At 38.6% G+C, this 24,273-nt stretch overlaps 4 protein-coding genes and 1 non-coding gene across 5 annotated transcripts in view; 3 read left to right on the forward strand and 2 right to left on the reverse strand.

Annotated features, from left to right (window-relative positions):
- Positions 1-399: 399 nt before the first annotated feature.
- Positions 400-14,145, reverse strand: LOC129802213 (mediator of RNA polymerase II transcription subunit 1). The gene is made up of 5 exons (XM_055847860.1): positions 13,962-14,145; positions 13,739-13,878; positions 11,764-13,668; positions 7,028-8,207; positions 400-2,462 (listed from the first exon to the last, which is right to left on the reverse strand). The coding sequence occupies exons 1-5, from the start codon at positions 13,978-13,980 to the stop codon at positions 1,261-1,263; spliced, it is 4,446 nt and encodes a 1,481-aa protein (XP_055703835.1). The 5' UTR covers positions 13,981-14,145; the 3' UTR covers positions 400-1,260.
- Positions 14,146-17,364: 3,219 nt separating this feature from the next.
- Positions 17,365-21,775, reverse strand: LOC129802214 (POC1 centriolar protein homolog B). Its single transcript, XM_055847861.1, has 3 exons — positions 21,043-21,775; positions 17,594-17,913; positions 17,365-17,527 (listed from the first exon to the last, which is right to left on the reverse strand). Exons 1-3 carry the CDS (start codon positions 21,599-21,601, stop codon positions 17,426-17,428), a joined length of 981 nt encoding a protein of 326 aa, XP_055703836.1. The 5' UTR covers positions 21,602-21,775; the 3' UTR covers positions 17,365-17,425.
- A 160-nt stretch (positions 21,776-21,935) lies between these two features.
- Positions 21,936-22,042, forward strand: LOC129805075 (U6 spliceosomal RNA). The gene has a single exon (XR_008752047.1). It is a non-coding gene; the product is annotated as a U6 spliceosomal RNA (small nuclear RNA).
- A 111-nt stretch (positions 22,043-22,153) lies between these two features.
- Positions 22,154-24,050, forward strand: LOC129802216 (uncharacterized protein F21D5.5). Its single transcript, XM_055847868.1, has 3 exons — positions 22,154-22,387; positions 22,450-23,704; positions 23,767-24,050. The coding sequence occupies exons 1-3, from the start codon at positions 22,192-22,194 to the stop codon at positions 23,888-23,890; spliced, it is 1,575 nt and encodes a 524-aa protein (XP_055703843.1). The 5' UTR covers positions 22,154-22,191; the 3' UTR covers positions 23,891-24,050.
- LOC129802215 (diacylglycerol lipase-beta-like) overlaps positions 23,860-24,273 on the forward strand; it is a 59,802-nt gene continuing 59,388 nt past the window's right edge. Inside the window, exon 1 of the mRNA XM_055847863.1 lies at positions 23,860-23,919. The gene's annotated coding sequence lies outside the window, so the exon portion shown is untranslated. The remainder of the gene's footprint in view (positions 23,920-24,273) is intronic.

Genomic DNA, 24,273 nt, shown 5'->3' on the forward strand with positions numbered 1-24,273 from the left:
AGCCACCGGGAGCCCCCAAGAACACCAAGCCCAATGCTGAGCTTTCCGGAGTAACCTCTGCCACATCCACCTCTCCCAAATTCCCATCTCAACCTCCGTGGGAGTGTTCTCACCGGAGAACACAGGGGAGTGTGGGACATAGTCCTTGCCCCGAACGTGGGACCTGAAGGAAGGAAGGAACGGAGGGAATAGAAGGGAGGAATGAAAGATTTTTCCCAATACCCTTAGACTTGTGGCTTCCGTACACGTACATTACTCCTATTACACATTAGTTCTTTTTGATTTTGTATTTCCATTGTACAGGGGACACATTATCTTAGATTGTTTGTGGTTCCAGAATGGAATCATCCCTTACTAAAGGTAAGTTTTATATTTTAATTTTAAATAAAACAAATTGAAAATATTATTGATAAATTTTATATTTGAATACTTTTACATTGTTATCGATAAAAGAGCATTTAGTGAAAAATAATCTTACTAAAAATTAGAATTTTTTTTTTGAGACGACAAACCTAATAATTAAAATCGATTTTTTCGCAGAGTACAATTTAATTGAATTCGTACAACTCAATTTTTAAATTATTTAAAAAGAACTATTCTAAAATAATTTAATCTCAAAATTTAGCGAATTTATCAATAAAACATTTGATCATTTTGTTCAAAAACCTACACAAATCAACATTTTCAAAATTGTGTTCAACTCTCAAAGAGTTTGTCAACATTCTACTCATATTTTTTATATTTCTTAGTTTTTTTTTTAATTGTACACGCTAAAATACTCCGAATATATTTTATCATAATAAGTGAATTATTTTCTGTTACTCCTTCCATTTTCAATTTTCACAAAATTTTACATCTCCAGAAAAATATTAATATCCCATTGCATCATCAGTAATTCTTTTTACCACTTCCATTATCAGGCTACCGTTTATGTGCTTTTCGTTTTCCTATTACCTTTGTGATTTATTTTTCTTCTTTTGTACTTTTCCTATCTGAAAATTATTTAATAAATTACTTTGATGTTTAGAAGCGACATTCACATTCTTATCAAATATTTTAAGTCAGATTGCGTTCGCTGATTGGCTGGAATTTTGACAGCTGTCAAAGTGACAGCCAATCAGAGAAGGCAAAGCGATAAAATATTTGATTCCTTGTGAATGAAGCATACTAAGTTCATTGAATGATCTTTTTCCCCTATTTTTCCTTCATGAAACTCCCTCAGACGAAGAGCTTAAGCCAGACTCTGAGCGGGGCAGAGTGTCATTTGCCACTGATGCCCACCAGAGCTTCATCCATAAGCTCATCGTCCGTGATACAGGGCGATCCGGAATGGGGCGATGGGATAACAAGGGGCGACGGAACGGGTGACTTGACAATGTGCAGGGAAACGCTTGGGGACGGTGGAAAGGTGGAAACAGTCGAAGAGGATTTTGTGGGCGGTGGTGGTGCTCTGGTGGAGAAGTCCAGAGCTCCGGAATCCCCAGAAGTTGCCTGAATGGGTGTAGGAGGAGCTGAGGGAGGCCTCATAGCGGCCAGGGGAGAATTTGTAGAGTCCTTCGTTAGACTTGATTTGCTAGAATCAGATTCAGCTGCCCGGGGAGCAGGAGAATCAGCTGACGATCGCGAAATGGCCACAGGAGAGGGAAATGGGGACGCAACGAGGGAAGTTGGAGTTGACGGATTGGACCTAACCCCACCACTCTCCCGATTCTGCCCCCCAGCTGCAAATTGCAGTGAATCCTGACTCAGACTCTTCCCCAGAGAAATCTCCGAACTAAAAACTCCACCATATTTCGGGGAAGTGCCACTGCCACTCCCAGCAGAAGCACTTCCGGAAAATGGATACTTGCTGGGTACCTCCTTTGTCAGATACTCAGCCAGCATCTTAGTGACCCCCCCAGTAACACCCTGAAAACTCGCAGAACCACTATTACTACCCGTGGGAGAGGCCATCATCAAGGGAATGGGAGTTGTTGGGGCAGAAGAGGACGAAACCGGCCTAGATTCCTTCTTAACCTCATCCGTTGAGGCAGACCTAGCCGAAAGTTTGGGTATCTGAAATTTCTTATCCAGAGCCTTCATAAAACCCTCCATAGTGGAACCCCCAAAACCTAATTTCTTCATGGCATCCGCCTCTCGATTGGCCTGCAAAAATACACTCTCAAATGTATTCTTTTGCGGTGCCTTTGACTTCTCCGTTCTCTGCTTCTCGGACGATCCGTGATTCACAGTGCTAGACACCTTTGACAAATCACTTCCGGAACTTGTCTTGGTGAACCCTCCACTACCATTTCCACTCACCTTTGACGATGACCCCGACAGGCTGCCTGATGAGTTGGACTTTTGGAAGGAGGAACGGTTGCTGTCAGAAGATGACGAAGATTTTGACGTACCAGACAAATTGGATGAATTTTGCTGGGACTTCTTCGAAGCCGGACCACTGTTGACCCCAGGCTTGAGACCTGCAAAAAATGTCTGCGGTCAACAAACATGGAAGCCCCTCGCTATGGCGAGACTCTCAAGAAAATTCCACACCGCACAAAGCAGAAAAATAACAAACTTGTCCGTTACGTCAAAGTTCAATCTTTAAATTTTGACACTTGCAAGCGTGCGAATTTTGCCGAAGCTATACGAAGCTTTTCAAAAAAATATTTTAAAAAGTTAAACAAAGAAAATAAAAGAAATCCAACACAATTTTTTTTAGGTGAAAGGTCACTTAAACACTGTGCAACTATCATTTTGTAAGACAGTTAAAAAAGGTGCATAGGACAAAGGAGTGTTTGGCATTTTGACACAGCGTCGGTTGCGTCTACCTCTGTCGTATCGGCATTTGTTTTGTATCTGCATTCAGGGCAAGCTACAATACAGATGTCTCCTCTTGCGTGAAATGCTGACACAAAAGAAATGCAGATACGACAGAGGTAGACGCAACCGACGACAGATTAACTTCCCCTATTCGTCTAAGAAATCTAAAGGAGATTATTATATAAAGTGAGGTTATGTTGAATATAACCCCAAAATATTACTGCTCGAACTCTACAGAAAGAGCAGAATATTATAATCCGTTAATTTTTTCAGCACGATTTCTAGGAATACTTTTGGGAGGACCCCCCATAAATCGACCCTGGGACTATTAACATTCCCTAATCCCCCCCCCCACCATTACATTACCCTTCCCCCGCAAAACCATATTTTTGGTACTGATCGTAAACGCGTCGTGCGATTTCTATAATTTTTGGATACGTTTTAGAGAAATACTCAGGTATACATTTCGTCCTTATACGAAAATATCGTTAAATTATTTTCTAATAACGGTTTTTCAAGGTTAAGCGTCAAAAATGCTCTAGAAAGCGTATTTCTCAACCGAATGATTGATATTTGGGTTCGTTGGAAAGGTCTGGAATTCTTGATAAGCCTGAACTGATACAAATCGGTTATGAACCAGTTCATACCTGATAACTATTATTCTAACTAAGGTATTTTGGACAATGACACAAAATTCATAAAATGTAGACCTAGCCCAGTGGACAGACATTTAATGATTGTTAGAACCGTCAGGGAATCTGCCGCCAGAGATTTCTCCAGAACCCTCAGCGTTCCTCCTAACGATCTATACCCTACGACGATCCACCATGAACTAACTCTCATAATACTAATCCTCTAGGAACACTTTTAGGAACACTTTTAGGAGAAATCGGCGCCGCTCCCAGAGACATGTATTATGTCAAATTCAAATACCACCGGGGGGTTTAACCGTTGGGGAGAAGCTAGTGCTAACATGATATGCATTTTTTTGAAGCGTGTCTACGACAAGATCGTTCCAAATGTCACTAGCTCCACATTTTCGTTGTATATGTAAACATTGTAAGACGTGTTTTTACCTTTCTTTTGGTGAAACTCTCATCAAATCAGGGGTCTATCAACATTTCATTTTTCTATACATTTTTGCATAGGGGCACTGAAGACTATTGGCAAGTCTTTTTCTAAAGAGAATTGAGACATATTTCGAAATCGTGCATTAAAAGCTATCTAAAAATACATATTTCATAATATTCGCCGAAATAATACAAGAACTACGAGAAAATTTGTTTAAGTCGCCGTACAATATCTGCAACATTTTTACAAGGAAAAGTGAAAAATAGCTTCACTTTTTATTAGGCTTGATGGGCCCCTGCATCAAATTCTGTTCATTTTTCACTGAGATACGAAAGAGAAGGGAACTGATCGTGTATACGTATCCTAAAAAATCCTGGAATCAATTACGCGGACCTTGGAAAACTCACAAATACCTCACGCCAGACCGTCCGGAGGGTGATTCTTCGATTCCTCGACAGTACAAACCACTGCCCAGAAACCTGGATGTGGAACAAATCGGGGTATTGGAGATCGAGATTTGAAGAAAAAGGTGATCATGCGCTACAAGAACAATCCTTTGCCATCTGTGAGGAATATGGCTAAAAAACTTAAATGTTCTCCCAGTCTTGTGTACAAAATCAAACAGAAGAATGGACTGAAGACTTTTAAGGCCCAAGCAGCCCAACATCGCACGAGTACATCCTTGGGTATCCTTGGGTACATCGTTATGTATCCAAGGAGATGAATCCGCCAAACACTCCAAATCTCCGTCCAGTTGAAGCATATTGGGCTATTATCAAATACGATCTGAAGAAGAAGGCTAAACGCGTCGATAACATCGAGGACATCAAGAAAAATTGGAATGAAACAAAAGAACCGCGGTGATGATCTTGTACAGACCTTGATGGGAGGACTCAAAAAGAAGATTCGAAATTTCGCCAATCAAATACTTGAATAAAAAAACTAATATATCTAATAAATGTACAATTAAACTTTCAAAAAATATTTTTCTTTTTTTTTTTTTAATATTATGTAGACTTAATTTTTAAAGCATTATTCTTGGGAACAATCTTGTCATGGACTGGACACGCTTTATTTTGTAAATCCAATAGGAATTTGCAAACATTTACGAACAATTTACGAAATATTTTTTCTGTGTGTGTGTGAATGTGAGAAAGAGGCTTCAACACTTCGAAAGCCACTTACCAGGGGATAGGGTACCAATCCGAAAATTCGCCATTTTGAATCACTCAACGTCAATGTTAAACCAATCTAGAGGGCTTAGTTCTCATCCTATTTCGTCAAGATTAGATTTAATTGAAAGGTACACAAATTTCCGACACATCTTTCAGATCAGGAAAACTTCTTGAAATCAAAATTCAGATCTCTTTAAAGTTTTGCATATGTCTATTCTGCACTCTTTTACGCTCTTCCTCTTCTTCCTTTTAACATCACAACAAATTTCAATTTAGTTCAATCCAATTTCAGTGCAGGTTGTGAATTACTTTTACTAAACCTTGCAGTGAAGTTGCATGAAATCAAATTTCTATTCCTTTCGTTCTGAAACGTATTGCATACTCAACTCTTCTCCAGAGCTTTCGACACGCTTTGTGTCTTCCTGAGTGGTCGGGTGTTTCAGTTATTTTTGGGTTTAGTTGGGTTTGGGGATTTTTGTATTTGATGGAGAGATTCCAGTGTTTTCACAAAGAATTTCGGATGGACACAACACAGCCTTCAATCATCCGGCAACTACTAATCCGACATTGCAATTATCTATCCTACTCTTTCTCACTTAACTCTAAATTGACGCTTAAAAGAAGAAGAGTGCGAACGAGAGGGATATATTGTTGGGGTTATCGTCAAATCGAGCGGACTGTATTTTTTTGTAAATGATTTTTATTTGTCGTCGTCTTTACAGCCGACGAGACACGGCTAATTCCCGAGAAGATCAATAGAGCTAATAAGACAATTGATTAAAAGTCGTCCTAATTACTAAATAGATCATCTTTGTCTTTACCTTCTTTCTTTTGGAGTCTGACGGGGAACTTTATGCTCTCAATTCTTCCGGTGTTCGTCAGAAAGGTATTCCTCTTTTCAAAATAAAAGAATCTGTTTTTTCTCCAAAGCTTTCAACCCTTGGTATGGGTCTTCTTCAGTGGGTCAATTTAGAAACTTTTAAATATTTGAAAAACGTCTAATGTCTGACTAACTTTATGCATCGCCACATTCACTCTAACTTTTTCCCGGGGATTCTCACTGTTTTGTAATTTTAAACTATTTTATTTGATTTTTCTTTTGGAATTTTTGGTACTCTCCGTGTTAGACTTTCACTGTCGCTTTGTCTACCTAATAAGTCTTCAATCTTGTTCTGGATATCACCTAATATCTATTGAATCCGTATGTCTCTATTTAATCAACCTATCGCAAAGACAAGAAATACCCTCTTAGATTCAGTAGATAACATAATTTTACACCATTTTCACAATTTACTCGAAAAATAACCAAAATTCAATAGTCGTCGTCGTCACGCGTGTCTCGCCATTAAAGTCACAAAACGAAAAGACAAAATGCCGGAAGGGCCTCAATTACAATGCCAGAAAATATTGCGTCATCAAATTTCCGTCAGATGGCGTTCTGTCCACAACAGGGATAAAAATAATTCTACAGGGCTAGAAAATTTGACGAAATTTTCCAAATCTAAATTTGAAAAAGCATTTAAAATTTTATATTTACAGAAAAAAGCAATATCCCATTACCTGGATTATGTACAAAAATCCAATCACCGAAATAGAAATAATTAGAAAAGAAAATTTTGCTTACCAAAATGTCGTTTTCATCAAAATTTTGTTTATTTACACTTTTGCCAAATCACTGCACAAATTCTCTGTGAGATCTTTTTTTTCTCATTTCCACAACCCATTTTTTTTATCAGTTAATCACTGACTTAGAACGTTTTTTTTCTGTGATTTTCAAAGCTTTTCAGGTGATTGTTAGTGTTAGTCAAAAAGGGATTTTTGGAAGAATATTTCATTTTAGACGAATCATGCATTTATTCTAAATAAAAAAAAAATAAAATAAAAACAAAAAGAAAAAAATCCAGTGAAAGGGAAATAGAGCTTCATGCATCAAACTCTCCGTGTACTATCTACGGGGGAACAGATTGAAAATTCACCTGTGTGGGTTTTGGGTGAATTAGATCCACTCCCGCCGCCTGATCCACTTCCCAGATTCAACTTTCCCGTGCTCTCCGTCGTCTTGGGCGATGATTCCTTGTTCCGTGTCTTGTTGATGGTGATCTTCATGCCATCGAGACTTGGCTTGACCATGTACGACGACGACGTCGGCGGAATTCCGTCAGATTTCGGTGGAGATTTCTCCTTTCCATTCCCACTTCCAGCCTTTGGCTCATCCGTCTGATTCTGAGCCAGTTTCAACTTATCAATCACCGCACTTAGGCTCCCTTTGCGATTTTTCGACTGACTCGGCGGGGAGGATTTATTGAGATCCTGCAGATCAACATCAACTCCCGTCAACTGAAAAGCCGAACTCAGATCAATCTGTTTCAACTTCACGGAAGACGCCTTCATTTTCGGACTATCACTTCGACTGCTCGATGACTTCTTCTCACTCTTCTCCTTCTCCCTCGATCCCGATGATCCTCCCCCGGAAGACGAACTGGACGACTTCTTCTCACTACTCTTCCCACTTGGCGAATTTGTGGCTGACTTCAGGGCTGACATACTCGGTTTTCCCGATCCCGTACCACTACTGTGCTTAGGCGAAGCCGATGAGTACTGCTTCGGACTCTGCAGACCACCATGCTTCGGACTCTGATGATGTCCTCCGGGACTCGATTGCTTCGGCGACGACGACGACGAAAATTTCCTCATCAAACCCGACGGTGACAGCGGAGCCCCATCCGATCCCTTGATACTCACACTAACCGGCTTATTGAGAGCATCTGGTGGACCCATTGGACTATCTTCCCTCTTTCTCTTCTTCTTCTTCTCCCCCTTTCGATCATCCGAAGATGACTTCTTGGACGACGACGAAGACTTCTTCTCTTTCGGCGAACTAGACGACGACGTATTAATTGGCGTTATCGTAATGCTAGACGAGAGATTTTGCGTAGCACCCAGTGGAATTATCTCAATTCCCGGCCTTCGATCGAGTCCAATTCCAGCCAAAACCGAACTGAAATTGGTCGATGAGGCTGTTGAAATGGGCGTTATGCTCACAAATGGTGGCATCACATTCTTATCATTTGCCTCATCTCGACTACGTTTCTTCACTTTCTTACTCCCATCGCCCAAATCTGACTCAATCTCTGCATCTGATGCACCATCGATGTCCTACAGAGAGTAAGACAGAAAAGGGAATTCTTGATTTAAAAAAAAAAAATCTCAGCTAAAAAAGACACACATAGTCAGAATCGAACCCGGGACACTTCAGTCAGAACTCTTTGGCTAACCACTGCTCTACTGTCTCTCATGCTAAGATCTTTAAGAGAGAGCAGTAACACAATCTGCTTTATTCGAATTTGTCATCGAAATAGAGCTTAAACAGAAAGAGATATCAACAATCGGTCTTCACTGACCCCTAATGAAAAACATTATCTCGAGACGTTTTTCCACTTATCCCGACCTGGACCTGACCCTGCAAAACCATCCCTATAGACCAACGGCCGCAGCGATTCCACTGGATTTCCAACAGCCCGCTGATTTTACCGCTAAAAATCCGCGTAAGCTTCCGAGATGGAATTTGACGCTAAATTTCTTCCTAGCGTTCCATGGACGTTTGCGGAACTCTGTATAGGACCGTCTAATAAGAAATGTCCGCGAGTTTCCATAAACTTTTCTCTGACGAATATTTCCACGGCTTTTCCTTTGGATTATTATCGTATAATTGGCAGTCAGTCCTTTAAAAATTTGGAAGGAATTAAAAGTTTGCATGGAAATTTCCATGCAACGGCCTTAAAGTAGCCGCTTAAGTCGATTGATAACCCCTGACCCGAGCTATAAGGGGTCAAAGTTCGAAAATTGAGCGGCCTCTATCTCCGGTTCTAATTAACATTTTGACCTAAATTTTAGGTTTTTGGTTTCGCCTCGATGAGCACTTTCAGATGGAAGTTCAAAAATTCACCACAGGTGGCGCTATGATAGCCTCAAAATTGAAACTCATTTTTCTCAAGAACACCATTGCGCATTTTGATCAAATTTTAGAGTGTTGTAGTCGTTGTAGTCTAGGGTCTAGGTCTAGGCTATGAAGTTTTCAAAAAGTGGCATGGGTTCGCTCTGGTTACAATAGAACCGAAGATAAGTGGATTCAAACTTCACGAAATTCAAACCACCATATCTCCGGTTTTATATGACCGATTTAGACGTGTGAGGGCGAAAATTAAAGGTCTCGCAAATAACTACAACTTTCTAGAACATTTGAACTTTGTAGGGCCAACGATAAGGGCCCCACAGTCGAAAAAACAATTTTCATATTACATAAACTCAATTATCTCGAGTCTTGCTCAATCGATTTTGATGAAAATTTCGGGGCATAATTGTAGAGGACATTTATATCTACATTTCGTCCAAACACCATTTTTTTCTGATCTGTTTCATTGACAAAATAAGTCTGTTCGCTGTGTTTATGTTCATGTTCTAGCGCTACTTGAGTAGACCAATTTAACAAAAAATAAAAAAATTGGAGATTGCTCCATGATTTCTTGAGATATTTCAAGTTGAAGATTGCAATTTTAAGAAATTTTTCTCGTAGCGTCAGGTGGGGAAAAAAGCGGGAGTAGCGGCGTGACACATGGTGATGCGCCATTTTCGCTCGAAGTTTTTCGCGGGTCGTAAAATTTTTCGCGGATTTTCACGGGTCGCGAAATATTTCGTGAGTTTTCGCGGATCGCAAATTTTTTTGAGAATTTTCGCAGCTCACGAAAGTTCTCGCGGATTTTCGCGGGTTCTGAAATTTTTCGCGGCTCGCGAAATTTTTTGCATGCCGCGAAATTGTTCGCGGATTTTGTATTTCTTAAGCCTAAATGAAACTCTAATGTGATGTCAAGTTAGAGGCCTCTATTTCTCATAGTTTCCGAGAAAATCGACTTTGAAGTTTTTTTTTTAGACATTTTTATGCATTTCTCTTCCAATTTTCCTTGTTTTGAAGTGAAATTTTGCACATCTTAAGCCTAAAAGAGACTCTAATGTAACGCCAAGTTTGAGGCCTCTATCTCTCATAGTTTCCGAGAATATCGGCTTTAAAGATTTTCAGATACTTTCATGCATTTTTCATCCATTTTTTTTTCATTCCTTCAAGAATTATTTAACTAAATTTGCATTATTTATGTATAAATATCGTTCGAGTTTGCCACAATCCAAATTTGTAATGAAGGAATCGCACCTCTATGAGCTGATCTAGGCTTATCACTGGTTTGTGTATTGTATTTCATTATAAAATATGGTTCATGAAAAATTCGATGGTGAAAAGGTACACTTTTAACTTTTCTGAGAAATTTATAAATTAAAATTTGTGAATATGAATGGATTTTCGTTTCATTTGGAGCAAAATTAACTAAAAAAAACTGAGGTAGGGGAAGTGCTTCTAATTTTGGACAGTCTGCATATAAGCATCGATATCCTAAGTTTGAAGTGCCATATTTTCAATACTAATTGACTTTTCTTGTTACTCTCTTTTCAGAAGGATTGTTTAGAAACTTGGCAAGCTATTTATCATCTTATTTTTACTAAAATTAGTTTTAATACGTTTAAAAATGAATTGATATGTAGAGGTGAATTTGACTCTTATTTTGGACAACTTGGTTATTAATTTTTACAACTTGTCTGTAAATTTGGACAGATAATCCGCCTCAACAGGATGCCCATTGTTCTTCATTTTATGAACCAATCTTACCAAGTCCTCTTCCTGGTCATGTAAGGGAAACGTGGAATGTCACAAGAAGCCCAGAAACTTTCCATATCATTCATTAAAGTGAGTTGACTTCGGTACTCCAAGTACGTGCGGATTCGCTCATTCCCTGCCCTTTCCGGGAGCCTTTCAAGGCATTTCTCACTGCATCTCTTTCGTAGAGATGATGCTCCTTTATTTCTCCAGGCATTTGTCCAACCTAGTCATCACAAAAGCTAAAACTTCACGAAATTTCGTGAGAAAAACACCTGTCCAAAATAAGAATCATCACCTCACTGGTGAATGTCTTAAAAAAATTCCCATTTTTCACACGAAAAATATAATTCACAAGGCAAATCTCACTTCAGGTCAAATGTACAAATCATCAGTAACGTGAATCATCACAATATTCAATGAATATTCAATAATATCACTCAAAAACAGCGAACAAACTTTGTTAGTACTTCACCAAAACTAAATAAGACTGAAGTAAGCCACGAAGTTCTGTCATATTTCTCGTAAGCAATTGCTCACACTGAATTTTCAACAAAGCAATTTCAACTCAAATCATATTCAAATTTTAACGTATTTAGTGTTAAAATATTCCAAAAAGAACAAATATTTAGATAGAATTCATTATTCATCAAATATTGGAATAAAAATCCATCATTTTAATCAATTTATTTTTAGTGTCCAATGTTATCCTCAAAGTGTCCAAAATAAGAAACTGGACAAAATTAGAAGCATTTCCCCTATAGAAAATATATAAATAAAAATTTAATACTGTATTTATCATGAAAAAATTATGTTTCCATTTGGAATAGGTTTTAAATTAGCATAATTTACCCTATTTTTGGTATTTTTGAACCCCCTAGGGGACATTTTCGGATTTATCTGTTAGACCTCCAAGGATATTTCCGCTTCTGTTTTGGTTATAGGGTCATGTCATGCAAACGTCGGAAAAAATTGTCATGCAGCATGCAGCATATGCATGATGAGACTTACCAGGGCTGGACTGATGTTGAATGATGTCGCTTCGACATCTGATGGCTGATGCCAGCTGGACGCTGTGACTCCTCCGTCGGCTGATTCAGCGCCCAAAGAGTTGGAGTCACTGTTGCTGCCACTGTCACTCACATTTCCCAGCACATTACTCTTTGGGCTCTTCCAAAAATCCTCCTCCACACGTCGCTTCTTCACACTCTTCCCACTCCCATCACTGGCAGTCACCACCTGAAAGGCTCCTCCTGCCCCCTCGCCCAGGGCCTCTGCTGCCACTTCTTCCCCAAATGCATCCAGATCTGCCTCTCCAAATCCCTCACTGGCTTCATCCTGAATGCCTTCTTCGTCTCCTGCTGCTTCCTCTGCTTCCCCCGGACCTGGCTCTGGGTCAGAAAACAGAGATCGGGCAGCACTACTGGATGGCTTGATGTCTGTGGTCTTGGTGAAATCTGTGGTGGTAGAATTTCGTCCACCGGGATCTCCTGGACCGAGGGCTAAGTTAAAATTTCCTGCGTCGAAAGTCCTCGTGGCCTGGAGGGAATTTTCCTGTTCCCAGGCTTTGATCAAGGCTCTCATGGTGACGGGAATTGAGAGACTCTTCTGCACCACTCGACTGAGGATTGTGCCTAAGTTCTCGTAGGATCGTCCGGGTGCAAAAACTTTGCATTGAATATCCATGACGTCAGTGAGATCGAACTCAACCGTGGCCATGGCTTCGTCAAAGGGATGCTCAAGGGACACTGTGAGGTGCTGACAGGACAGAGCGCTAACCTCGAAAACGGTCGTTGAGTCAAAATCCTGGCGACTGTTTGCACGGATGCAGCTGGAGATGAGAGTGTTGAAGAGAACTTGCTGCCGGAGGATTTTGAGGAGTTTGGGCACATGGGCAGGTTCAGTGAAGGGCACACTGCCTATCACGATGCCTCTGAAGGATTCCCCTTCGGTGAGGAAGTAACAGTGATTCTGATCCGGAAGCGTAACAAACATTCCCTTTGAACTCCCGGACAATTCCCCATCGGCCGATTGGGCAGCTATTAGGCCCAGAAGGGGCTCGGAGGCGGTGGGATCCGGACCGAAGGAGATCTCTGTGACTGAGGTCATTTGCTGGACCAGGGAGAGAGTCACGGGCATCTTTCGGTTGAGCGTCAGGACAAAACTGGCCGGCAACATGGTGGAATTGTGCGTGGCCAGGGGAGCATAAACGGGCTGTCCGTCCGGGGACACCGTGAGTATTGACTGAATCTGGAGTTTATTGGCTGCTGAAGCCTCCAGATTCACCGTAACACTCGTCCCAACATTCCTTCCATGGATAACCTCCACAGTCAGTGGAAGGATTGTCTTGGACTCCGTGTCCAGGAGCTCATAAGGAGACACGAAGTAAGTCAATTTCATCGGATGCCCTCCACGTCTCTTCTGCACAATTCCCACTTGGGATTGCAGCAGAAGAGCCTGGGGATCCTTGTAGAAATTCTGCAATTTGTACAGATTGTACAGATCAGTCTCGAGAGCCTGCAATGCCACAAAGGCCTTGCTCTTGATCTTGGGTTCAGCATTGAGCTGATAAATTGATGCTAGACCTTCCAGCTGAGTGGTAAAGTCAGCAAAATCCCCATTAACCAGACAATTGACCAATTCACTGCACGATTGCTGTTCAATTTTGCACTCATGGTGAACTTTAACGTCCTGCACCGCCCCCCCAGCATCCAGGACAATCTCCAGATAAAACATATCCGAACTAATAAACAATCCCGATGTATCTTCCATAAATTTCAGCCCCAGCTGACGCGTAAGACTCTCAAGGCGCTCCACGAGTCCCTGCCTTGTTGTCACTTTGATACAGTGCTGCATACTGTCCAGGCACTTTTGCAGATTTGCCTTCTCAACGGCATCCAAAGCATATCTCTTCTCCTGCAAAATCCACCCAATCAACACAATCCTCCCTCCCCCAAAAAACCCCAAAAAACCAGCCTCAACTCACCAACAATGCCATCCGGACGGCTTTTGCGAGTTCAGGAAATGATTTATTGGAGGACTTTGACCGTAGTCTCTCCATCAGCAGCTCCAACTGCCACTTCTTGTTCTTCTCCCCGATGCTGTTCATGGTCAATGGGGGATTCCCTGCACAAACCCAGAAATTCCCCAGAGAAAATTGACTTGTCACTTCCAAGCCCACGCTTAAGCCCCAATTTTGCTCAACTCACCGTTTATTTTGGAGGACATTGTGGATTGTTGTGTACTACACGGTGTCCTGGAATTCCTTTGAACACATTTGGCAAGAAAAAGTGCCCACCGATTAACGCAAAAATCAATTGGAAATATTTTACTGAAAATCACGCACACACTTCATTTTTCACGCAAACAACCTACCCAATAGCAAAAATGTCGGCGGATAATTGCTAAGAAATGTGCCGATTTTGTCGACAGTCTCTCGCTTTGTCCACGGAGTCTGTCCTTTAATTTTTTTAGACGTTTTAGACCAGTCAAAAAATACAGTAGACTCTCGCTCAATCGGCTCTTTCTCAATCGGGCGACAAATTTTGTTGACAATTTTCACGTTTAATTATGAAGCTAATTCGATCAAATTCGCTGTAGTTCTTCCTATTTTATCGTGTTTCTTTATAATTGAGCGAATTGAGCGCTTTTTGTGGAATTTACAAAAGCTTTGACGCTCAATTCTGTCGCTAAACCGGATGACATTTTGCCCCATATTCCCGATTGAGAGAGAGTCTACTGTAGAGCAATTTAATTAATTTCTGTATACAATAATAAAGGTCTAACTCTGTTGCTTGTTAAAAATTCTTTTCTGTGAAATTCTTATCAATCTCACCTACTATCTAACTAACAAATTGCCAAAATTTGTTTCGCTACTGCCTGATCACGAATATATGGATATTAGCTTCCCGATCCCGAATTAAGAAAAGATTAACCCTCTAACAGTATTTTCTTTAATATGCAAAAAAACTAGGTAAATAATTTTGTCTAAGGTAATTAATGGTCCAATAAACACAAAAAAAAACCATCCATTCTTCATTATATCTTTTCGTTTGGGCGCCGTGAGAAAAGGTAAAGACCGCCTGGAGTCGGTCATTTTTATTTGGTGTCTACACACTAGAAGCAATTTTCGTCAAAAATTGCCTTTTTTTTTTTTAAATTTGACGTTTCTGCCTACCAGGGAGGGAAATCCGTAACTCGGTGAACGATTCACTAGTGAAAAGTTCACGAGCTTCCTTTCACGACTGCTAGAAAAGTTATTCTGTAGCTTTGCGTGAAGTGGAGAGGGAAAGTGCGTTTAAATTTTCATTAAATTTAAGTTTTTTATTAGTATTTGAACTAAATTACTGTGGAAAACACTAGAATTGAGTATTAGAAATGATGTGGTGTTGTTTTTCAAGCTAAACATGGAAAAAAATTGCAAGGGCTTCACCAAGTGATAACATCATCTCCACCGAAAATTTGACAAGTGAAACACATAACCTCAAAGTGATCTTTTCACGTGAAGCAATCGCAAATTACAGAATTTCTTTTGCGATCACTTTAGTGAAGTGTTCACCAATTTTGACAGGTGATCACTTCACAGAGTTACAGAATTCCCCCCCCCCCCCAGGATAGGGGAAATTTTCTGGATTTTTATAAAGAAATTTCTTCTAGTACAGTGCCCGCTTTATAATCCGGATCGGCGTAATCCGGACAAGTTCTCGACGGTTACATTTAAAATACTTTTGAGGTTATGTATGCATGCGTGTTCAGCAATGAAAATGAACTATCCTGTGATGTTTTTGTTTAATAAATGAAGTATAATACCGTAGAATTCTCTAATTATGTCTTTTTAATCTTCTTTAAAAGTTTTATTCTAATTATACAAAAAAAATCTTGTATTATATTTTCGAGACGTTGAACAAATTCAAAAAATCCATCCGGATTACGAAGCGGACATCTGTCATTTTGTCTTTTTTTAAACGTTTTTTATGGATTATTGTTTTATGATTATCTAAAAACTGATAAATTTTAAGAAAAAAACGTTTAGAATTTTTAGAATTAGACGCGAATGAAGATCAAGTTATGGCAATAAAACTGACTTTTACCGAGGTGTCACAGGTCAGCTAAGTAAACCAGAAAACATCACCTTCTTGTATAATTTGAAGGTCTTTTGAAATACATTGCTCATCTTCTGGTTTTATTTCACGATCTAGGGCATTAAAGGACGAATTAGGGAACTCATCATCACTGTTGAAGTCTGCTTCTTTATCAATTTCGCTTAATTCGCAGAAATCGACCATTTTACTCATTCTGGACAGTCTTCTTGTAATCTCAATTGTTTTCCATGATTAATATGTTCTGGGATGAGGAAATTTCCCAATGACATCACGGAAAATTCCATTAGAATTTTCGCAATTAGAATTCCGACGGAATTCCTAAAAGATTCCTTGAGAATTTTCTATTGATTGTTTTCTCTAACATTCCTAAGGATTTTCGACAGAAATTTCGTTATTTGTGTAAGGAATTTTGTCTTAGAAATCCCTGAAGATTCCATTCATGGGAATACAGATTAAATCGCTGGAAAAATTACCTCGCTTAGAGGTAGAAATTTCCTATGGCGATTGCAGGTATTTCCTAAGAATATTTTCAGCTTCGGAATATTTGATACCTTACTAGAGAAATTTCGATGATTCCTCTGATTCCTTGTGGAAATTTCCTCAGGTAAATTTCTAAAGAATTCCCTGGACTTTCCTACAGAACATTCTATGTTGACTTCGATAATTTTCTCTTAGTATTACCCGTATACCATTCCCTAAACCAGAGGTGCGCAAGAAACCGTTGAAACCGAATTAACGTCAAATGAAACATGTACGACAATGGTCAAAACGCTACTATATAACAAATTTATTTTGACGTTAATTCGGTTTCAACGGTTTCTTGCACGCCTCTGCCCTAAACATTTACTACCATAGGAATTTAAGTGGAATCAGTATTGAAATGTCCTTGGTAAACTATGGAATTTTTTAAAGATCTCTTAGGATTTGCACGGGAAATATTCCCTTCGTTTTTCAGGATTTTTCAAAGTTTCCTCAAAATTTCTTGGGGAAATTTTTAGGAAGTTTCCTACGGAGAAGATATGAAAAATTCACTAGCCTGTCTCAGGAAAATTTATTCCCACTTTACATATACTTCAGTCGAGATAAATTTAATAAAAAAATATTATAAAGAAAAAAGAAATTTCTTAAGAATTTCATGTAGAAATTCATAGGGAATAATTTTTCACTTAAGGATATGAGTCAGTCGAGATGTTATTCTTGGAAATAGTTTATATATAACATCGAAGAGTAATGTGGATATAATATTTCAAGCAAAGAATTTAGGAAGAATTACAGGGAATATCTCCATATAGACTGGAAAAACTCAGTAGCCCATCTGAAAGAAGATGTGACCGACTTTCAGCACTATCCGACTTTTGACAAATTTCTCTACCAGGTGAACAAGAACCGTTTGAAATCAAACAAACGTCAAATGAAAATATTTTACGTCAATAAAAACGCTAAGACTTATTTTGACTCTTTCTCTCTTTTTATTCCCTTGAATGCGTGCTTAAGTAAAAGAAAAAAAATATTTGTCAATCAGAACAAATTTTATTGAATTAATAATAAATAGGATAAAAGACAATTATATTCTAATCTTCGTTATCTTCCACCTCTTCCTTGGCATGTGAAGGAAAAGAATCATCATCAGCTAATGCCACATCATCGGATAAATTAGACTTCCACAGAAGTAGCTAAGGGAGCAAAAGAAAAAAGTTTTAATTCACAATCATTGTAAATTAAAATGTAAAAAATCCTACATCTGAATTATTTCCTCCGGAAGCAAAGAGATGTCCATTGGGGGAAAATGTCACGGTTTTCACGGGTCCCGTCTGTGGATTGAGGGAGAGAATGTAGCGTCCTTCCAGGAGGTCGCTAACCTTCATTGTTCCATCGTCACTGCCTGACAACATGAACTTCCCATTGGGATGGAAAGCCACTGAATTCACAGCTTCAGAATGATTCTTGTAATACTGAATCAGTTCCTTCGTGCGAATATCAAAGAGCTTAACAGTGTTGTTGGACAGAGCAACAGCAAACATTGGCGTATCCGGATGCCAGGCAAGATTCCTGGGAAGTCCTACAGAGCACAAAAATGTATTGGTCGAGGAGGTTCGTTTTCTATTTCCTGTTGAAGTCTTTCTAATATTTTACGATTATTTTATAGAGCATAATTTATTAAGCAATCTTTCCTCACATTTTAACCTTATAACAGTAAATTCTAGCATTTTATTGTCATGAAACTGCAATAAAATGCAATTTATTTTCAATTGTTAATAATTAATTTTATTTTTTCTAAGTCAAAAACTATTTTTTAGGAAATCTGCAATAAAAGTGCATTTTCTAGCAGTTTGAGTTAATTTATGTTGCAGAAAAAGCACCATGTTTCTAATACAGAAAGCCCGATTGAAAAAGAAACCATTTACAGTAGACTCTCGCAAATTCGGCTCTTTTAAGATCGGGCTACTTTTTAATTCGGGCAGCGGTTACATTTGAAAAAAGTTTGTTGTCATTTTTCAAGTTTGATTATGATTATCAAATGAATCAAATATGCTCAAATTTAGCATGGTTTGTCTTAGTTTTGATGTGATTTTGCATTATTGAGGGATTTTCATGCAATTTACGATATATATCAGTGTGTAAACTCAATATATCTATGCACATGTCGCCCGAATTTCTGTCTAATTCGGCTGACATTTCGGTCCTATATGCCCGAATTTGAGAGAGTCTACTGTAGCTAGAAAATGCTGTAATAGCAAATGGCTCTTTCTTGTACCATTCTAGCAGTTAAAAATGTGCAGTTTAATTAAAGCAATTTATAATGATTAGCTTATTTTTTTAATCAAATAAAAAAAGAGAAGGTGCAATATGTCAAAATATACAGTCGTCTCTTTCTTTTCCTATCAAAGTGCAAGAAAAAAATATTAGGTATGACACACCAAAGTTTCATTACGTCTTATTGTCTAAAACTTGCAAATATAACACAATTTTTTGTCAGAAATGGTTTCTTAGTTTTAGTGTAATAAAAATTTTCACCGTTTTGCTTAAGTCTTGTATAAAAAAAAAAACTGCAAGAAAAGTTTCTTCTTCAGCATTTTTAATGTTATTAAATAGGAAAGTCTCGACTTTAAGGCATTTCTTGGTTCTTTTGATGAAAAATAACAGTAATTTCCCAAATTATTGCAGTTTAGTAAGATTGATTTACAATCCTGCCTTCTAATTCTTTCCTAAATTTGGATCAAAACCTAGTAATTTTTCATCTTAAAAAAAATTTTCATTATGTTATTTACTTAAGGACCTTAAAAGCAAATTGCTAGAAACAGGGGGATGACATTAGCTCTGAAAAATGCGACCGGTTTTACAGTAAACTTTTTCCTGTTTTCGTACACATTTCACGAGATATCTCCAAAACTACGAAGGTTGCCAATTTGGGGTTTTCGGTTGCCTAATCTATATTAAATTTGCTTTTATTTTGTATTTGTATTATTTACTAATTCATTCTACAATGACAAAAAACAGCTAATAAACTCAAAAGTTTTTTCGGCACGCTAGAAACATATGGGAAACATAGGAAACGTCATGCCCCTGGCTAGAAACATCACTTTTAGGCATATCGATTTTTACCTCAAGTCAATCAGTAAATAGAGTATCTTTAGAGAGATAGATAGAGTTTATTTTTAAACATTTTTCTACTCACCATGAATTGCTACAATTTTCAATTTTTTTGCAGTTTCTTAGGAGTGCAATAAAACTATAAATATCTACAATTTCTGCACTATGAATTTTTGTATAAATTAAAATCAATATTTTGATAAGACACCGTATTTGTTTCACAGAAAAACTGCTAGAAATTATATTGTAGAACTAAAAAATTGGATATATATCTAATAATACAAGATTTCTAGCATTTGTTAAACTCTCCATGGAAAATAGCATAATTTTTTTTTTTAAAAAATTTTATTGCAGTTTAGACGGAATCTAAATTCCGTTTTAGAAAAATTTGTTAATTTTTAGGCCGAAAAAAGTGTGGAAATTTCTCTTTTTAACCACATTAATCCTTCCTATGAAAGATTACATTAAGAATATTTCATTTTACTGCAGTTTCACCTGCGAGAAAATACAAAGTACTGTTTTATTTGTATATTCAAGGCATTCATGCTACAACATCTGGCATTTTGTTTCTTTTTCTTTTTCATTATAACTAAAGCATTCCATTTAATATGGTTTCTTTTTTCAGTCAAGTGGAAAACTGCTAGAGAAGTTAATTTGGTCTTTTTTTAGGTCCGAACGTTGCGTAAATTGATAATTCTAACCATTAATATTGTAAAGCGCTCCATTTCGTTTAGTTTCTGTTTTTAGTCTCTTAAAAAACTGCTAGAAAAATCAATTTGGTAATTTTTGAGGTCCGAACGTTGAGAAAATTGATAATTTCAACCATTTATAATGTTTCTGTTTTTATTCTCTTAAAAAACTGCTAGGAAAATTAATTTTGTCACTTTTTAGGTAAACGGTGTGGAAATTCATATTTTCAATTGCATCCATTGCATTTACAATCCTCTAGATGAATGATTGCAAGAATTTTCCATATTATTGTACTTCAGCTAGAATTTTTAGAAAGAGTTAGAAATTCCAGTTTTGTTTGGGAATTTCAAGCATTAAAATCTAGTTTTGTCTACTTTTCCATCAAAAGTACAGCGTTACATTTCATTTAGATTCTCTTTTAGTCCCTTAAAAACTGCTAGAAAAATTAGTTTTGTCATTTTTATGTCTGAAATAGGCGGAAATTCATATTTTCAACTCTCTATAATCTTTTTTAATGAATGATAAGAACATGAATTTTCCATTTTATTGCAGTTTTGCAAGAATCATTTGAAAAAGTCAGAAATTCCAGTTTTTTTTAGAATTTCAAGACGTAAAATTTAGGTTTTTTTTTAAGTTTTCCATCAAAAGTACAGCGTTCCGTTTTATTCAGTATTTTTAGTCCATTATAAAACTGCTAGAATTTTTCTGGTATTTTTATTTGAAATAAAAATGTATGTAATGATTAGAATTTAGACTTCAGTAAATTCTAGTAATAAAGGCTGCAAGAATTTTTCTTCACAGAGAAAAGACTGCAAAAAATCCGTTTTTTTTTCTGATTTCTTGAGGTTTTTTTCCAAATTCACGGAATAAGGAATATAAGGATATGGGTATCACGGGTGTCACTAACCTTTGCTCTGCTGGAACGTATGCAGACACTGCCCTGTTTCCAAATCCCAGATCTTGACCATTCTGTCATCAGCGCAACTGCCCATGAGATTGTCATAGGAAGCCACCCGGACACATCGCAGCCAATTTGTGTGGCCCAAGAAGCTCTTGATGAACGTGAAGTCCTTTGTGACCCACAACTTCAGGGATTTGTCATCTGATCCAGTCACAAAGTACTTCCCCGTCGTGTCAAAGTTCACAGTTCTCACGGCCGATGTGTGGGCATGGAGAGCTCTGGACTTGCCACAGAGTTTTGGGGACCAAAGCCGAACATGCTGATCTGTCGAGGCTGTGACAAAGACACTTCCCGTTGGTGACCAGGAAACATCGTGAATGGCCTTAGAGTGCCCAGTGTACTTTACTACCCGATCCTGCTTGGTGTAGTGACAGAGGACAAGACTTCCGTCACTTGACGTTGTGACCAGCTTCTCTTCCTTGGGATTGAAGCTCACGGATGTGATATCCCGTGGGCCAAATTTGAAATGATGCAGAAGAACAGGTTCTGAGACGGCTTCTGCCATGATTTATATTTGTTTTCACTGAGATTCTTCTGCACTATGAGGTTTTGGGAGTTTATTTATCAATTTCCGGGATTTCCTGGGAGTTCTTCCTGGCCAATTGCGAAATTCACAAAAAATTCACGACAAAAGAATAACAAATGACAAGCTGTTTGCAACGGATAAATTAATTTCAAGTTGAGAACATAGAGGCGCAGCTGATGGTTTGAAAATTCAAACATTTAAAGGGTTTCACCTTAACATTTGATGGGTTTTTCTTTACAGTTACCGTGTATACTTCAGGGGAGATGGTTTCAGAGCCTCTGAGTTCATATATCAATTCGATTTCTATGCATTTGTTCTTGCTTCGGCAGAACATATACTAAAATTGGAACGATACAGAGAAGATTAGCATGGCCCCTGCGCAAGGATGACACGCAAAATCGTGAAGCGTTCCACATTTTTTTGCATTTATTTTTTACAAATTACTTTTTTTTATGTGCTACATGGTATATCTTTAATAATTTCATGGCAAATTACACAAATTACTAGGAAAAAGCGAGGAAAATTATAATTTTTTGGATCCTGGTAGCCCGCCAAGTCCACCATTGTCAATGTCATTTGCTAGCCGGCTTCAGCAATTCTCGCGGTATTTTTCAAGGAAAATCATGGAAAATCCTCCAGCCAGAGAGTGTCTCCTGCAGAGTGTTGATAGGCAGTTGCGTGATGTGAAAATCTCTGAAGAAATCAGCTTCATTGGAAGGTCTCCGGACACAGAAATCCAAGATGAATTTTGTTCAAGAAAGCAAGGTTAGGTTTTGGAAGTTGGATTTTCTCCTGGAAAATTCTCCATTGAAAATTTTCCCTTACAGTAATGGTAAAGGCAGACTTTTCCAGCAGAACAGTAGAGTTGGAAGCCCAAGGGATCAATCCCAGTGCCCTAAATGGCAAGATAATGGAGAAAAAGAAGCCCTACAGGGCCATTCATGGGGATGTCCTGGAAGTCGTTGCTGGTAAGTTTCCCTACAAAATCCTCTTTAGTCCTGAATTACCGTCCGTCAAGAGGAAGATTGACGAGTCACCTGAGCAATCTCCAGCCAAAGTGGCCAAGAAAGAATCATGGACAGGCCTGGATGGCAATCAGTTGTACGTCTGGACAGCTTCTGGGGTAATGTCCAGTCCCAAAATTGCCTCTTACGACATCGATGGGACAATTATTAAAACCAAATCCGGCAATGTCTTCCCCAAGAATATCGATGACTGGATGCTGGCGTATCCGGAAGTTCCGGGAAAGCTGAAAAAGTACCATGGGGAGGGTTTCAAGGTGGTTTTCTTCACAAATCAGGCAGCAATCTCCAAAAAAAAGCTAAAAATTGAGGATTTTGTGAATAAAGTGAAGAAGGTGGTGGGGAAAATAAACATTCCCATTCAGGTGTTTATCTCAACGGGAAAGGGAATCTACCGGAAGCCAATGATAGGGATGTGGAGGAAGCTGGAGGAGGAATTCAATGATGGGGTGAAAATTGACATGAAGGAGAGTTTTTTCGTTGGAGATGCAGCTGGGAGGACTGAGGCAAAGGGCCGGAAGAAGGATCATTCTTGCAGTGATCGCTTTATGGCCATCAATCTCGGTTTGACATTTTTCACGCCTGAGGAACACTTTCAGGGAACTAGAGCTCTCCCATGGGCACGTCCAGAGTTCGATCCCAAGAACATTGTCCCGCCCAAGACTCTCCTAGAGCCAGCGGGAACAAATCTCATGGCAGATCACAAAGAAATCATTGTCATGGTCGGAAGTCCCGGTTCTGGCAAGTCCTCCTTTGTCCAGAGAAGCTTCCAGGGCAGCAAATACGACATAGTCAATCGAGACAAACTGGGAACGTGGCAAAAGTGCGTGACAGCTGCTCAGTCCGCCCTGGACAGAGGCAGGAGTGTCGTGGTGGACAACACAAATCCCGACATTGAGAGTCGCAAGAGATACACAGATCTGGCTAAGAAAGTCAAATGCCGCTGTCGATGCTTCGTCATGAGCACAACTCTTGCCCAATCTAGGCACAATATTACCTTCAGGGAACTCACAGATCCCGCCCATGTCAAGATAAACGATATCATTCTCAATTCTTACAAGTAATGCTACCTTATCGGGCCCCCCTCGCGGCAAATTCAGCTTAATCGCAATCTATTTGCAGATCCAAGTTCAAAGAGCCCCAGACATCCGAGGGATTTGAGGAAATTGTCCGTGTGAATTTTGTTCCCAGCTTCCAGAACAGCGATCACGAGGAGCTGTACAGGATGTACCTGCTGGAGAAATAACAGCCCAACCGCTCAATAATGGCCCAAAGGTAAGCTGCATTTAAATTGGCTTACTGGGAGCAAAATTATTAGTTCACTTTTTAGAGGACCAAAATATAACATTATGGAGCTATTACATTGAATACTTTTAATAGGAATGAAATAAATTAGGCTGGAAGAATTTACTGTATTCTATCTCTCATTATCTGCGATCCTCATTCTTTTTAAAAAAAAAAAAAAATGTTTTAGAACATGTTTGAGATGTTTAGTACATGTTCGAATTTCCTAAAAATCACGCAATATTGTCAACAAAAAAAATTAGAATTGAGCATTTTGTCCTTTATCATTAAAATGCCACATCACATATCCTTTGCTAAAAATTGGTTGTACTAAAAAATAATACA

Source organism: Phlebotomus papatasi, chromosome 2 (assembly GCF_024763615.1).
Source record: "Phlebotomus papatasi isolate M1 chromosome 2, Ppap_2.1, whole genome shotgun sequence".
NCBI classification, from domain to species: Eukaryota; Metazoa; Arthropoda; class Insecta; order Diptera; family Psychodidae; genus Phlebotomus; species Phlebotomus papatasi.